Source organism: Dreissena polymorpha, chromosome 2, assembly GCF_020536995.1.
Source record: "Dreissena polymorpha isolate Duluth1 chromosome 2, UMN_Dpol_1.0, whole genome shotgun sequence".
Taxonomy (NCBI): Eukaryota; Metazoa; Mollusca; class Bivalvia; order Myida; family Dreissenidae; genus Dreissena; species Dreissena polymorpha.
Window position 1 is genome coordinate 131,060,504 of NC_068356.1, and position 14,762 is coordinate 131,075,265.

At 36.3% G+C, this 14,762-nt stretch overlaps 1 protein-coding gene across 1 annotated transcript in view; it reads left to right on the forward strand.

Annotated features, from left to right (window-relative positions):
- Window positions 1-14,762, forward strand: part of LOC127869011 (U3 small nucleolar RNA-associated protein 6 homolog) — a 124,746-nt gene that overhangs the window by 12,088 nt on the left and 97,896 nt on the right. The window contains exons 5-8 of the mRNA XM_052411262.1: window positions 76-144; window positions 2,177-2,240; window positions 7,796-7,914; window positions 8,968-9,000. Coding sequence (XP_052267222.1) covers window positions 76-144; window positions 2,177-2,240; window positions 7,796-7,914; window positions 8,968-9,000 — 285 coding nt within the window. The remainder of the gene's footprint in view (window positions 1-75; window positions 145-2,176; window positions 2,241-7,795; window positions 7,915-8,967; window positions 9,001-14,762) is intronic.

A 14,762-nucleotide genomic window follows, 5' to 3' on the forward strand; every position in this document is an offset into this window, starting at 1 on the left:
ATTGTAATTGTATATTTTCAATTATGTTTGTGATAGGTTATGACCTGTTTGATAATGTTATTGTTCTGGTTTCAGTTGGCGCTCTATAGATTTCCAGAAGACCTGAAACTCTGGCTGTCTTACATAGCCTTTGCCAAACAGCTTGTAAGTTAAACATAGTCTGGTACTTTCAGACGTAATGAAAACCTGTAGCTAATTTAAATAAAAACATTTTTGTGAAGCTCTCTTCAAACAGCTTGATTAAGCTGTCACAAGTGCTAATTGGTGTATGTGCAGAAGAGTGTCTGTCATTTTTTTGAAGATTGTTACTTCATCATATATCAGGGAATGTTAAAGTAACTTAACCCAACCTGTCACCATACTGAGACTACACATCGGCTGCAATACCTGCAATCACAGCCCAAAGTTCAAGTTCACACAGGTAACACACATGGCGATGATACAGGTTTTCCAGCTCTTGACTCCATCTTGCATCAGTCTTTAAACTGTAATTTACATAACTGATCACAATGTGGAGATAGCATTTCAGACCAAACACCTGTATCTATAGCTCCAAGGTCAAGGTCATACTTATAGTTTAAAGGTCAAATATGGACAATTACCTATAGCATTAGCATTTATCAGGCAGTTTTATTAAATAATTATAATCATTCATTGTAACTGTTTGGCGTGTTAATTTCTGATAGTTATAGTTTCATTTGTATAGCTACCTTTCCCACTCTAGGTTAAATATAGAGTTGTACAACATAATATAGGGAATACTGAACATGTGTTGTATTAAGCTATACTTGAACAAATTATTAAATAAAAAAAACAAATTATTTTATTTAAAATAACACCATTGGAAATAAATATACAGAACCATAGACCTTTGCAAAAGTATATAAAATCCATAGGACATCCGGTCTTACAGATTTAGATAACTTGCAGGACTGGTCAGGGATTCATAAGACCGAAATATCAATGAAAAAACATACTGGTTTATGTCTGAATACATTTGGGAAGTTTAGCCTAATGTGGTTCGGCTCCAGCCATTGGCTTTGTCTCTATTACCAGTTCTGACTGAATTGATGCACACTGCGTATCAATTTTCTGGTTCAATTACAATTTAAGTATTGGCCCACCGTCTACAGTTTAAAGAGTTTATTATCTAGAGTGACACTGAACAGAAAAATCTTCGCCACGTGTGTTCGCCAAACAATTATTTTATTTGCAGATATTGCAAACTTTTTACTATTTGCAAACCTGGCGAACGACAGCCCAAAACCTGCATTAAGTTTCCAACTTAAAGGTATTGACATAATAATAGTTGGAAAATGAAATGGAAAATGAAAAAAACAACAACACAACATTGAACAATGAAAAATGAACAATTACAAATTAGAACATTCTCATTTTTTTTTCTAAAAACAAAAATTAAACCACTTAAATAGTCTTTGACAAAACAATTTGTCAATAGAAAATTCCAGAAATATATACCGGTATGAAAATCACTATTAAAACAAATGCTTTCAGAAACTAATAGTTAAATGTGACAGTGACTGAAGAATATCAATTAACAATTATCAATTACATATTACAGACTCTGTTTTAAAAGCACAAAGCAATTATTGGAATTTAGAAACTTATAATGGCAAATATTTACGGGTCGAGAAATTATATGACAACTCAGAATTCAAATAAAAATGTCAACGAACTGGCCACAAAGATACATAGATCAATTAACGGGGTCTTTTAAAGAAAGTTGAAAGGAAACGAACTGTTAATTCCCTGATCACAACGATCTGAGCTGCAGAATGTGTTTGCTTTCACCCAAAAAAAACTATTGACAAAAACTTATGAATTGGAGAAAGTGTTGAGTGCGCATGCGCAATAACTTAGTATGAATGTAAACAAAGATACGATGTCATGTTTTATGCTTATGTTTCATTTTAGCTCGCTTTTTCTTTTCATATGTTTTATTTCTGTGAAATAAATCAAATTTTTATCTTGAATTATTTCACCGACATATGGACAGGCAACAGCATTTTCAAGCGGATCTGTCTTTAAAAACGTCGGTCAGGTCCAACGTTCCGACACTTATGGGAATGTCTGGAACCAACAGAGTGTTGGTTTCATTTTCCTCACTCTGCCACATTTGCAATGTTGGTACACTCTTTTATGCGGGACATTTCAGAAAGCCTTGGACCTGATCAGTCGACAGTACAGCAAGATGTTGGCAGTGCATGATAAGAAACCAGGTATGTATATAGAAGTCTGAAGCATACACAAAGAAGTGTTTTTTATATTATATATTTTATTCTCTGTCATGTCTAACAAAAAAATCTTATGTTTGGAGGGACATTTTTCCTTATATGGCTTTATATGGCTAAATTAAAATCTTGTTAACAATCTACAGGCCACATTTATTGTCCAATCTTCATGAAACTTGGTCAGAAGATTCATCCCAATGATATCTTGGATGAGTTTGAAAATGGTTTCCGTTGCTTTAAAAACATGGCCACCAGGGGGGGGCGGGGCATTTTTCCTTATATGGCTAAATATGGCTTAAGTAAAACCTTGTTAACACTCTAGAGGCCACATTTATTGTCCAATCTTCATGAAATTTGGTCAGAAGATTGGTCTCAATGATATCTTGGATGAGTTCGAAAATGGTTACGTTGGCTTGAAAAATATGGCTGCCAAAGGGCGGGGCATTTTTCCTTATATTGCTATGTATGGCTATAGTAAAATCTTGTTAACACTCTAGAGGCCACATTTAATGTCCGATCTTCATGAAACTTGGTAGGAAAATTCACCCTAATGATATCTTGGATGAGTTTGAAAATGGTTCGGGTTGGTTGAAAAACATGGCCGCCAAGGGGGCGTGGCATTTTTCCTTATATAGCTATAGTAAAAACCTTGTTTACACTCTAGAAGCCACATTTATTGTCCGATCATCATGAAACCTGGTCAGAAGATTTTTAGCTCACCTGATTGCTCAGGTGAGCTTTTGTGACCGGTCTTTGTTCGTCTTCCTTCCGTCCGTCTGTTAACATTTGTTCGTAAACACTCTAGAGGCCACATTTATTGTCCGATCTTCATGAAACTTGGTCAGAAGCTTCGTCCCAATGAAATCTCGGTCGAGTTCAAAACTGGGTCATGCCAAGTCAAAAACTAGGTCACTAGGTAAAAAAAAAGAAAAAACATATAAACACTTTAGAAGTCACATTTCATGCCCAATCTTCATGTTACTTTGTCAAAATGTTTGTCTTAATGATATGTTGGTTGAGTTCAAAAGTGGTTCCGGTCCATTGAAAAACATGGTCACCAGTGGGCGGGGCAGTTTTCCTTATTATGCCCCCCTTCGGAGAAGAGGGGGTATATTGCTTTGCACATGTCGGTCTGTCGGGAAGTCGGTCTGTCAGTCTGTTGGTCGGTCGGTCCACCAGGTGGTTTCCGGATGATAACTCAAGAACGCTTGGGGCTAGGATCATGAAACTTCATAGGTACATTGATCATGACTCGCAGATGACCCCTATTGATTTTGAGGTCACTAGGTCAATGGTCAAGGTCACAGGTGAAGGTCACAGTTACTGGAAATAGGCATTTTAAGGATTAAGCATGGTTCAAACAAGGGAAACAACTACGGTTAATGCATGTTCTTTTTATTACAGATTTTCCTCCCTTTAATTCATTCAAAATCTCATTTTACAGCAGAGATTCCAAATCTGACCTGTAAATGAGCCCCATATTTACTGCCAGTGCTAGGTTACCTTTTCCCATTTGATTATTCTTAAGTATTGGTATTGTAATGCTGCTACTGCTGCTGCTACTGCTACTGCTACTACTTCTACTACTACTACTACTACTACTACTACTACTACTACTACTACTTCTACTACTACTACTACTACTACTACTACTACTACTACTACTACTACTACTACTACTACTACTACTACTACTACTACTACACCACCACCACCACCACTTATTCTACCATGTCTTCTATTACTACTTTTACTACTACTGCCACTACTATTACTACTTTTACTACTACTACTACTACTACTACGACTACTACTACTACTACTACTACTACTACTACTACTACTACTACTACTACTACTACTACTACGACGGCTACTACTACTACTACTACTACTACTACGACTACGACTACGACGACTACGACTACTACTACTACTACGACTACTACTACTACAACGACGACGACTACTACGACGACTACGACGACTACGACTACTACTACGACTACGACTACGACTACTACTACTTACTACTACTACTACGACTACAACAACTACTACGACTACGACTACTACTACTACTACTACTACTACTACTACTACTACTACTACTACTACTACTACTACTACTACTACTACTACACTACACCACCACCACCACCACCACCACCACCACCACCACCACCACTTCTACCATGTCTACTATTACTACTTCTACTACTACTGCCACTACTACTACTACTTTTACTACTACTACTACTACTACTACTACTACTACTACTACTACTACTACTACTACTACTACTACTACTACTACTACTACTACTTCTACTACTACTACTACTACTACTACTACTACTACTACTACTACACCACCACCACCACCACCACCACCACCACCACCACCACCACCACCACCACCACCACCACCACCACCACCACCACCACCACCACCACCACCACCACCGTTCACAGTGACAAAAAACGTATTCACACAATGGCTGCTACTACAACTTATAGCCCATATAGGGGGGCATGCATGTTTTACAAACAGCCCTTGTTTGGCTATAGAGATACCTTGTAAACACTCTGGAAGTCACAATTTTTGCCCAATCATCATGAAAGTTGTTCAAAACATTGGTTTTATTGATTTCTCGGACAAGTTTGAAAATGGTCCAGATCGGTGAAAAAACATGGCCGCCAGTGGGCGGGGCATTTTTCTCTATATGTATATAGTGAAAACATGTCAACACTCTAGAAGTCACATTTTTGGCCCAATTTTCATGAAATTTTGTCAGAACTGTTGTTTCCTAGATACGTGAGATAAGTTTGAAAATGGTTCCGGTCTGTTAAAAAACATATTTGCCAGGGGGACTTGGCAGTTTTCCTTATATTTATATAGTAAAAAGGCTTGCAAACAATCATGAATTAAGGTCATGTAACATGTGAGACAACTCTTCTAAATATTGCATTTAAGAATACAGTAGTTACTCCACTTTGATTATTAATGTTTTCATAATAATACAGTGTAGTTGTGTTTCATTTATGTGTTAATTGTTATTCAATGTTGGATGTTTTTATCCCCCCTTTCGAAGAAAAGGGGGCATATAGTGATCGGACTGTCTGTCCGTCTGTCCGTCTTTCCATCGCACTTTGCATTTAGGTTTCCAAAAATGCTCATAACTTCTATGTCCCTTGAGATATAACCTTCATATTTGGTATGCTTGTGTATATGGACAAGGCCTTTCCTTACGCACACATTTTTTTTACCCCTGTGACCTTGACCTTGAAGTTAGGGTCCGTGTTTAGGTTTCAAAATCTGCGTTTAGGTTTCGAAAATCGCTCATAACTTCTATGTCCCTTGAGATATAACCTTCATATTTGGTATGCATGTTTATATGGACAAGGCATTTCAATACGCACACAAATTTTGACACCTGTGACCTTGACCTTGAACTTAGGGTCCGTGTTTAGGTTTCGAAGTCTGCGTTTAGGGTTCGAAAAATGCTATAACTTCTATCAAAGCGTTTATAGGGGGCATATGTCATCCTATGGTGACAGCTCTTGTTTTTAGCTCACCTGATTGCTCAGGTGAGCTTTTGTGACTGGTCTTTGTCAGTCGTCCGTCCACATTTGTTCGTAAACACTCTAGAGGCCACATTTATTGTCCGATCTTCATGAAACTTGGTCAGAAGATTTGTCCCAATGAAATCTAGATTGAGTTTGAAACTGGGTCATGTTGGGTCAAAAACTAGGTCACTAGGTCAAAAATAAAGTAAAAGCTTGTAAACACTGTAGAAGTCACATTTAATGCCCAATCTTCATGTAACTGTGTCTATATGTCTGTGTTAATGATATGTTGGTTGAGTTTAAAAGTGGTTCCGGTCCATTGAAAAACATGGCCGCCAGTGGGTGGGGCAGTTTTCCTTATATGGCTATATAGAAACCTTGTAAACACTCTAGAAGTCACAATTTTTGCCCAATCATCATGAAAGTTAATCAAAACATTGGTTTTATTGATATGTCGGACGAGTTTGAATATGGTCCAGATCGGTGAAAAAAACATGGCCGCCAGTGGGCGGGGCATTTTTCTCTATATGTTTATAGTGAAAACATGTGAACACTCTAGAAGTCACATTTTTTGCCCAATTGTCATGATATTTGGTCAGAACATTTGTTTCCTTGATACGAGAGTTGAGTAGGAAAATGGTTCGGGTCAGTTGAATAACATGGCTGCCTGGGGGGGGGGGCAGTTTTCTTATATTTATATAGTAAAAAAAGCTTGTGAACACTCTAGAAGTCACATTTTTTGCCCAATCATCATGAAACTTGGTGAATAGATTTGTTTTATATATATCTCAGATGAGTTTGCAAATGGTCCCGATGGGTCAGTAAACATGGCTGCCAGGGGGGTGGGGCAGTTTTCCTTATGTGACTATATAGAGAGAAACCTTGTGATCGAACACTATAGAAGTCACATTTTTTGCCTAATCATCGTGAAACTTAGTCAATACATTGGTTTTATTGATTTCTTGGACAAGTTGGAAAATGGCTCAGATCGGTGAAACACACTTTTAAACTCACCTGATTGCTCAGGTGAGGTTTTAGGATTGGTCTTTGTTCGCTGTCCGTCCGTCCACATTTGGTTTGTAAACACTCTAGCATTCACACTTCTCAAGCATTCTTTATCAAAGTTGCTGAAAGATCTCAGTCAAGTTTGATGATGAGCAAAATCACATAATTAATGCCATAATTATTGCCCTTAGATTGTCCAAATTTTCATTATATTATACAAAATCCTTGTAAGCAAAGTTTGATGTTTGGGGGGTCACCTCAAAATATAGGTCACCATTTCAAATCTTACAAAAACAAAAACACTCCCTACGCCAGAGTTTTGGTTCAATAATGATGAAACTTGACTAGGATGTTTGTCTGGTCAATATCTAAGTCATGTTTGACATTAGGTAAAGATTGAATTAACCGACTCCTCTCAGGTGAGCGAACTAGGGCCATCTTGGCCCTCTTGTTCCCAATGATATCTTGGACAAGTTCGAAAATGGTTCCAGTTGCTTGAAAAACATGGCCACCAGGGGCTTCATGAATCTTCATGAAACTTTGTCAGAATATTTGTTTAAATGACATCTTGGATGTGTATGAAAATGGTTCTGGTCTGTTAAAAAAAAATTGCTGCCAGTGTGTTCACTAGTCATGAAAGTTGGTAAGAACATTTTGTTCTAATGACATCTTGGGCTGCACAGAACAGGTCAGTTCCTCTGAATCTCAGGTGAGCGACTTTGGGCCTTTCAGGCCCTCTTGTTAGAAAAATGCAACAAAGGAAACATATAATAATTAATACTTTTTAGAAGCAATATGTATTTTCTTCAAATGATTCAGTACTATTCATAAAGTGCTTTAGTATTGCATTTGCTGTGTTATCTAGCCAGCTAAAATCAAATTTTAAAGTGTGTTTGCATTAGTTTTAGAATTTTGTTTTTCACAATAATTCAATCGTTTATTTCAACAACTGTTCATTTCCACTGTAGATCTGTGGTTGTCTGCTGCCAAGTGGGAGTTTGAAGACAACAACAACTCAGACAATGCCCGAAAACTTCTACAAAGGGGGCTCAGGTTCAACCCTGAGGCAAGGAAACTCTGGCTTGAGGTGAGATCAATGGCTTCAAGCAGGTTTGGTGAATGGGCAAATAAAACATTGCCATAATTTTGGTTCATAATTGATGAAAGACAAGTTTCAAATAACTTTTTCAAAAGTGGGCAAGTAAGCAAAAATGAGATTTCATCACCCCTGGTTTCCTGGATTGTAATATATGAACCTCACTATGGAAAAACCGGGCTAAATGCATGTTTGTAAAGTGTTGTCCCAGATATGTCTGTACATTCCATGAAGTGGGATTGTCCCACTTAAATCTAGACATATGGCATGGATGATGGTTGTTGTGAAAGCAAGGATACATTTATTGTTTCTCAAATGCTAATCAGTGTTATGCTTGAACCTTTATTTCTAAAACATACTGCATCTTAGAAAGCGAGCCAATATTACCTGTTACTTGTTATACCCCCACAAACGAAGTTTAGGGGGGTATATAGGAGTGAGCTTGTCTGTTGGTCAGTCTGTCGGTCGGTCCGTATTAAGTGTCCGCTCTCTAATTCAAGTAGTTTTTATCCGATCTTCAACAAACTTGGTCAGAAGTTGTATCTAGTGATGTCTAGTTAACTTTATTCGCATAAATTACACTGTCATATTTTGTCATGCAAACATATCCAGTTTTGTGGTCCAAAAGATGACTATGTGTGATTAACACCTTATTAAACTTCAAACACTTATAAATGATAATTCAGTCCCACTTATTTGCTAATCAAAACAATGATGATGTTAATTGGCATACGATAAGAAGTGCCAGTTACTATTACCTACTAACATTGCAATAGTTAATTAGCATGTGTTAAAGAGGTCCCACCTCTGGCAAGTGAACCAGAAGTTATCCCCCTCTCCCCACCATAAGCTTTACAAACAAATCTGAAAATGACTTACTTAAGTTCCTTTTTTTTTCAAAACCAAAAATCAGCAAATTTACGTGTTGGCAAAATTTTCATTTTTTGAAAAACTACACAATTTTATGCTGCCCAAATAAATAGTTTCACAGTTAGTTTCATGTGGCCATAAACTTGAAAATGAACTGTCTTTCTTTGTTTGCAGTACTACAGAATGGAGTTGCTGTATGCAGAAAAGGTTTGAACGCAAGAAATAAGATATAGCAAACGCTTTGTTCGATCTTAACCCAATTTACCATATTTTCTTTTTCTTAAATTCATATAATATTTTTCTTTTGGTTTAATAAACAAGCAATGTTTGCTAATAAAACGAAAATCTTAGATAAACAAAAGGCTGACTGCGTTTTTGTGTTATGGCACAGTCCAGTCAATCAAGCTCATAGTTACTTCTCACCTAAAAATTATATCACCTGAGGTTTAGACAAGCGAGTGCCATCTGTCAAAACAACAAATGTGTGTTTCTCTTCTCAAGCCAAAGTGGCATACTCAATTTAATCAGACAATTTATCTCGTGCATTAAATAATGCCCAAAGAATTTTTATTGTAAATTGTATTCATTTACACATATTTATGTAAAATAAATGAAAATCAATTAGAAGACATAGACAAAGTGAAATAATAATTCTGATGATTAAATTTCTGATGATTTTCACTTTAACCTTAATTTCAGAAAATAGTCTATACATGTTGAATATAATATAAAGTTTAATTCACCTGTCGGTGGGCCATTATAATTTTATATAAACAGTTCAAGATTACTTTCACTTGAGTTACGAATGCACATTTGAAGACCTCTGTCACACACTTCACTTTATATATGTATTTGTAAAAAATATCAAAGCTTTGTGTTTATGATTTTTTAGCTTGGCTGTTTTCGGAGTAAACCCGAGGTATGGTCATAGCCAGCTCGTCGTGTCGTGTCCGTCGTCGTGTCCGCCGTCCGCGTCGTGCTAAAACCTTAAAGGAGAACAGACATGGTTTATAAAAGCTGAAACATTCCAATTTTATGGGAGATTATAATGTGTTAAAGCATTTCCACGCCATAGTTCGCTTAAAACCATCGCATTCAGCGAGTATTCAGCCGATAATCATGCCGAATGTTCACACTATGCGATCAAGGCGACATTTTTGTTCATACCGGAAGTGACATAGTCGTGAGACAACTTTCTTCCAATTCATAACAAAAGACTCGCTATCAGCGAGTGTCATTGTAAAGTTTGAAAAATAACGACCAGTTTTCGTATTATACATACAGGTCAGCGTTATTTTATGAAGTTCATTATTGAATTATGATTTAATCAAGACGGTTTTATAAATGACACTTATTGAACTGATCAATTTAGTTATAACTAGAAACTTATCGTTGTACGAAAGCACGTCCAAATTAAACGTTCAACTTTTAACACTTCAATAACGTTGTCAATATGAATAATGTTAATTTAAAATGTATAATTCTTACAATGGTCACGTCATTTAAAACAGATTAATCGAGATTATTCGTTTCGTTTCTTTTGCTCATATCCTGACATGTTCATTTTGTTGAAAACCGATGTGGTCTCTGCACACGATTTTTTATTTATGGTAAATTGAACTCGTTGTTGATGCCATTCACTTCTGAGAATTACCTCAGTTCTGCTTTCTTTTTATATATAATTTGTCTTCATGAGTAATCTTGTTTTGATTTCATATTAATATGACAGAATTTAATTGTTTTATAGTACATAACACAAGCGTGGTGAATTTATATTTATATCATAACGGAGAAGCACCATGTGAAATTTAAACTTTCGTTATTATTGAAATGGATTACACAACACTTTATATGTGTCACACAAATTTATTGCAACATTTAGAATGTTAATTATCACGGACACAACAACACAACACAGTGTACCATAACACCCTAACCATAAAAAACAAGTTTTGGCAAACTGGACGAATTTACTACAGAAGATTTACCAGCACAATGTTGCATTACAACTTTATTCCGAGAGTACCCTGAACAAAATCACTATTGAAACGTATTTTAATAAGCAATACTTACAAAAAAACTAAATGGCCAAAACATGTTAGAACAAGCAAATTCGTTGAATTGATATACCCCGCCAATATGCTTCTGGACACAAACGTGTTACCGTAATTACTCTATGTTTTCGGACACTAAGTTTTCGGACACCCCCTTTTTTAGCAAAAATAATTATTTTTGTGACTCTTTATTTTCGGACACACGAGTTTTCGTCCTATATTAATGTCTCTAAGTTTTCGGACAGTATATTTTACAGCGCTATTTTACCAAATTTCGAACCTTTTTTCGATATCTAATGACACTTTGATCATGGGGTTTTACAACCAGATTAACATCATAAATCATTGCGAGTGCATGCCTGAGGGCAATGGACCATTACATTTGCGTTATTGGGTAAATAACCTTGTAAACCGGTATAAAACAATGGTTTCGCCCGATAGCATAAGCATTAATGACAATTATCAGGGGTAGTGCCAATTAACAGTTCAATTATCTAGCGCAATGATACTACCCCTTCTCAGTAAAATAACTGTGACAAATACTAAATGTTTCAAATTGTGATGCACCCTATTACAAGTTTTACGAACAATGAAAGGTGTTACACAACAACTATCGGAAATGAACAAACAAACAATTCATGGTTTGGTTTTTTTATTGCGTTAATTACAGGTTCATACAAGCGTCTATATATAGGTACATCACATGCCCATTTTTGAACTCGTTGGTCAAAGTACAACCTTGAAGTAACTTTCTGTCAAATAAATTAAGCATTTACAATTATTTAAAATGCAGTGCAACATGTATAACTGTAATTTATACTTTACGGCATGGTATTTTACAAGCGCATGCTAATACCGGTAGTCGTTGATACAATTGACTCTATTTTCAGACACTTCCATTTTCGACTCTAAGTTTTCGGACACCTGTCATTTGTTAATATTTTTCGTATCTAAGTTTTCGGACACGAAAAAAATTAATTATTTTTAAGTGTCCGAAAACATAGAGTAATTACGGTATATTTGACATTCAAAAAATAATTTTTTCAAGGTACAAAGGACCATAACTCCGTTATTAACAGATGGTGTACAATGCCATTTGGCGTGCATCATCCACTTATCCATATATACTCATACCAAGTTTCAATGAAATCCACCAAAGCACTTCCAAGATGTGGCTCCGGACACAAAAGTGCCGGACAGACGGAAAGATGGAAAACGCCAAAACAATATCCCTCCACCTGTGGCGGAAGATAATAAAGGTGGAGACATGAAATATATTATACTAACACTTTAACACACTATGGGGAATGCTTTGTTGAACAACTTTATTAATTACTGTTATTTTTCCATCAACTGGTAGTTATTATGAAAACATATTTATCAAAATAATACATTCACATGATTTCACAATTCATCGAAGTTGCTATGTTAATTTGAAGCAAAACATTATCAGTCCTCCAGCAAGGATTTGAAAAGATCAGGGGGGGCTTATTTGTTAAAAGGCACTTAAGCACGCATGTTCATATTATCCCTGTGGCATATTATATTTTAAATATAGCATATATTCTGGAAGAAAGGGGCCTAATAAATGTGCAAAGTGTCGCCCCAGATGAGCCTGTGCAGTTCGCACAAGCTAATCAGGGACGACACTTTCCGCCTAAACTGGATGTACAATAAGAAGAAACTAACTATGAACGAAAAATACAATATAGGCTGAAAGTATTGTTCCTGATAAGCCTGTGCGGACTGCTCAGGCGAATCTGGGACGACACTTTAGGCACATGCATTAATAAGCCCAGTGTTTCCAGAGCGCGCCAGCTCATATACATATTCATATTCAAAGTATTTTTATTTTAACTATTGTTTCTATAATTAATAAAACTAGTTTCCCTGTGAATATCTAATGAATTTATTGAAACTTCAAAAAAATTATCCAGTAAAATAATATGATCAGATTATAAAAAGGGAATGTTCTGGGTCCAGGGTGGGACCTTGGGGTGGCAGGGTGCTGCGCCTCTCCGTTTGGGCCTAGCTGCATGGAAAATGGCATGTTAAGTTGGTTCAAATTTCTGAAACTAATTGAACCTAGAGCGGTGCAACTGCACTGCTTCAGTCGTTAATTTTTTTTTCGCAGAAGATGCCAAAGGTGGAAGAGAGAACAGAACGGAAGAAGCCTGTCTCGCAGTCCGGCTGCTCTTGATTGTTCTTTCAATTGCAGCAATTCAGCCATGAGCTTGTTGACATAATCTGAAATATTTATCAATGATTGATATTGTACTCATTCAAAACCAATCATATGCATTGTTACAAATATGTACATTGAACAATAAAGGAAATATTATAAAAAAACAACAACATTTGAATAACAGTCAAGCTGGCCATTTGCAATTACAAGGTTTTGGCATTATATGTATACAAGAATGTGGCTAGATTGCACTTTACCGGTATGCAGTTGTTTACCACTATTGACAAAGCGGGGGTTTGGGGGCGGTAGCTCCCCGATACTTAGGAAATATATTGGATAAAATGGATTATTAGGTATTGCGTTAGTTGTTATGTGTTAGGTGTTAAGGGTTAGGGAACGTTGTTTGGTGTTAAGTGTTGCGTACCGGTAAAGTGCACCTAGACCGCCAATTTTCTATTGTGCTTAGAAGGACCATTAACAGGTTTTACGACATGGTGGCCCGCCTTATACTTTGGATACGAAATTCTGTAGCGCTTTCCCCGTTCTTGGTCTCCGCATGTTTTCTGTGTGCATTCTAAACTGAATGCAGGGCTTCCAGATGCAATCTAAATTCAAAAAGAAATATAACTTTAAATCACAAATTAAATCAACTTTTTTATGTAACAAGAATGAACTCAAAATTGTTTTCACAACTTATGCAAGTGCATTATGGACATACTAAGTCCATCACACTTTTTATGGTGAAGAACTACCACTGACACTGTCACTGTTAATTATTCAACTATCATGTTAATTTTACTATAAACAATTAAAGAACATATTTTTGGTTGTACGACTTTCCGCAACCAATGCCGAAAAGTCAAAAGCCTGTGTTGTTAGATGGACTGTAAGTTAAGAATTAGGTGTTAATATATGCATACAGTGATCGTTAAAAGAGTAAGAAAAGACACGTTGCCATTTTTACTCGGACTGAATAAATGTCAATCTCCAAACAGAAATATAGTAAGGATACGTACAAATCAATGCATGGACAGCCCAATTACAAGATGATATGAACAATTGACAAATGCAGATGAAAAAGACAAAGATATTTACATAATTCATCTACTGCCATCAACTGTCATCAACAAACGATTGCGATCTGATGGGAAATTGGCGCGTGTAAATAATAACACACCTGACAGTAAAGGCTATTTAAAAAGGTTACATTCAACAACTTAAAAACAAACGTCGATTGTCCAGCCCTGTCACACTTTGGAAAGCCGAAGAATCCTTTTGTCCCCTTCTTGGGACGAGCGTTGCAGCCAAACGCTACACACTGCACCATCGTACAAATAGGTAAATCCTCGATGTCATGTTACAAATCTAATGGAAATCAACACAGTCTAGATTGAAAATTGTTTTAATGCTAGTAATTGACAAACACAGTTCTTTATACTCTTATGTTTTGCAGGAAAATTGCAAGCTTCAGTGCGTAAATAACAATTACTGAAGGATTGTTCTGGGTCATGCGCAGTTGTCTCACGACTACGTCATCAGGGAAAATGATGGCGGAAAGTGCCGAACGCATTACGGAAATTACTGATCATCAAAATCATCATTTTTTAGCACTATATCTTTTTTTTATTTTTGTGTTTTTATTTCAATGTTATTATATTATATTCATTTATAAAATGTGCTTTTTAAGTCTGAACTTGTCTGTTCTCCTTAAACATTTTGTCAAGGTTTTG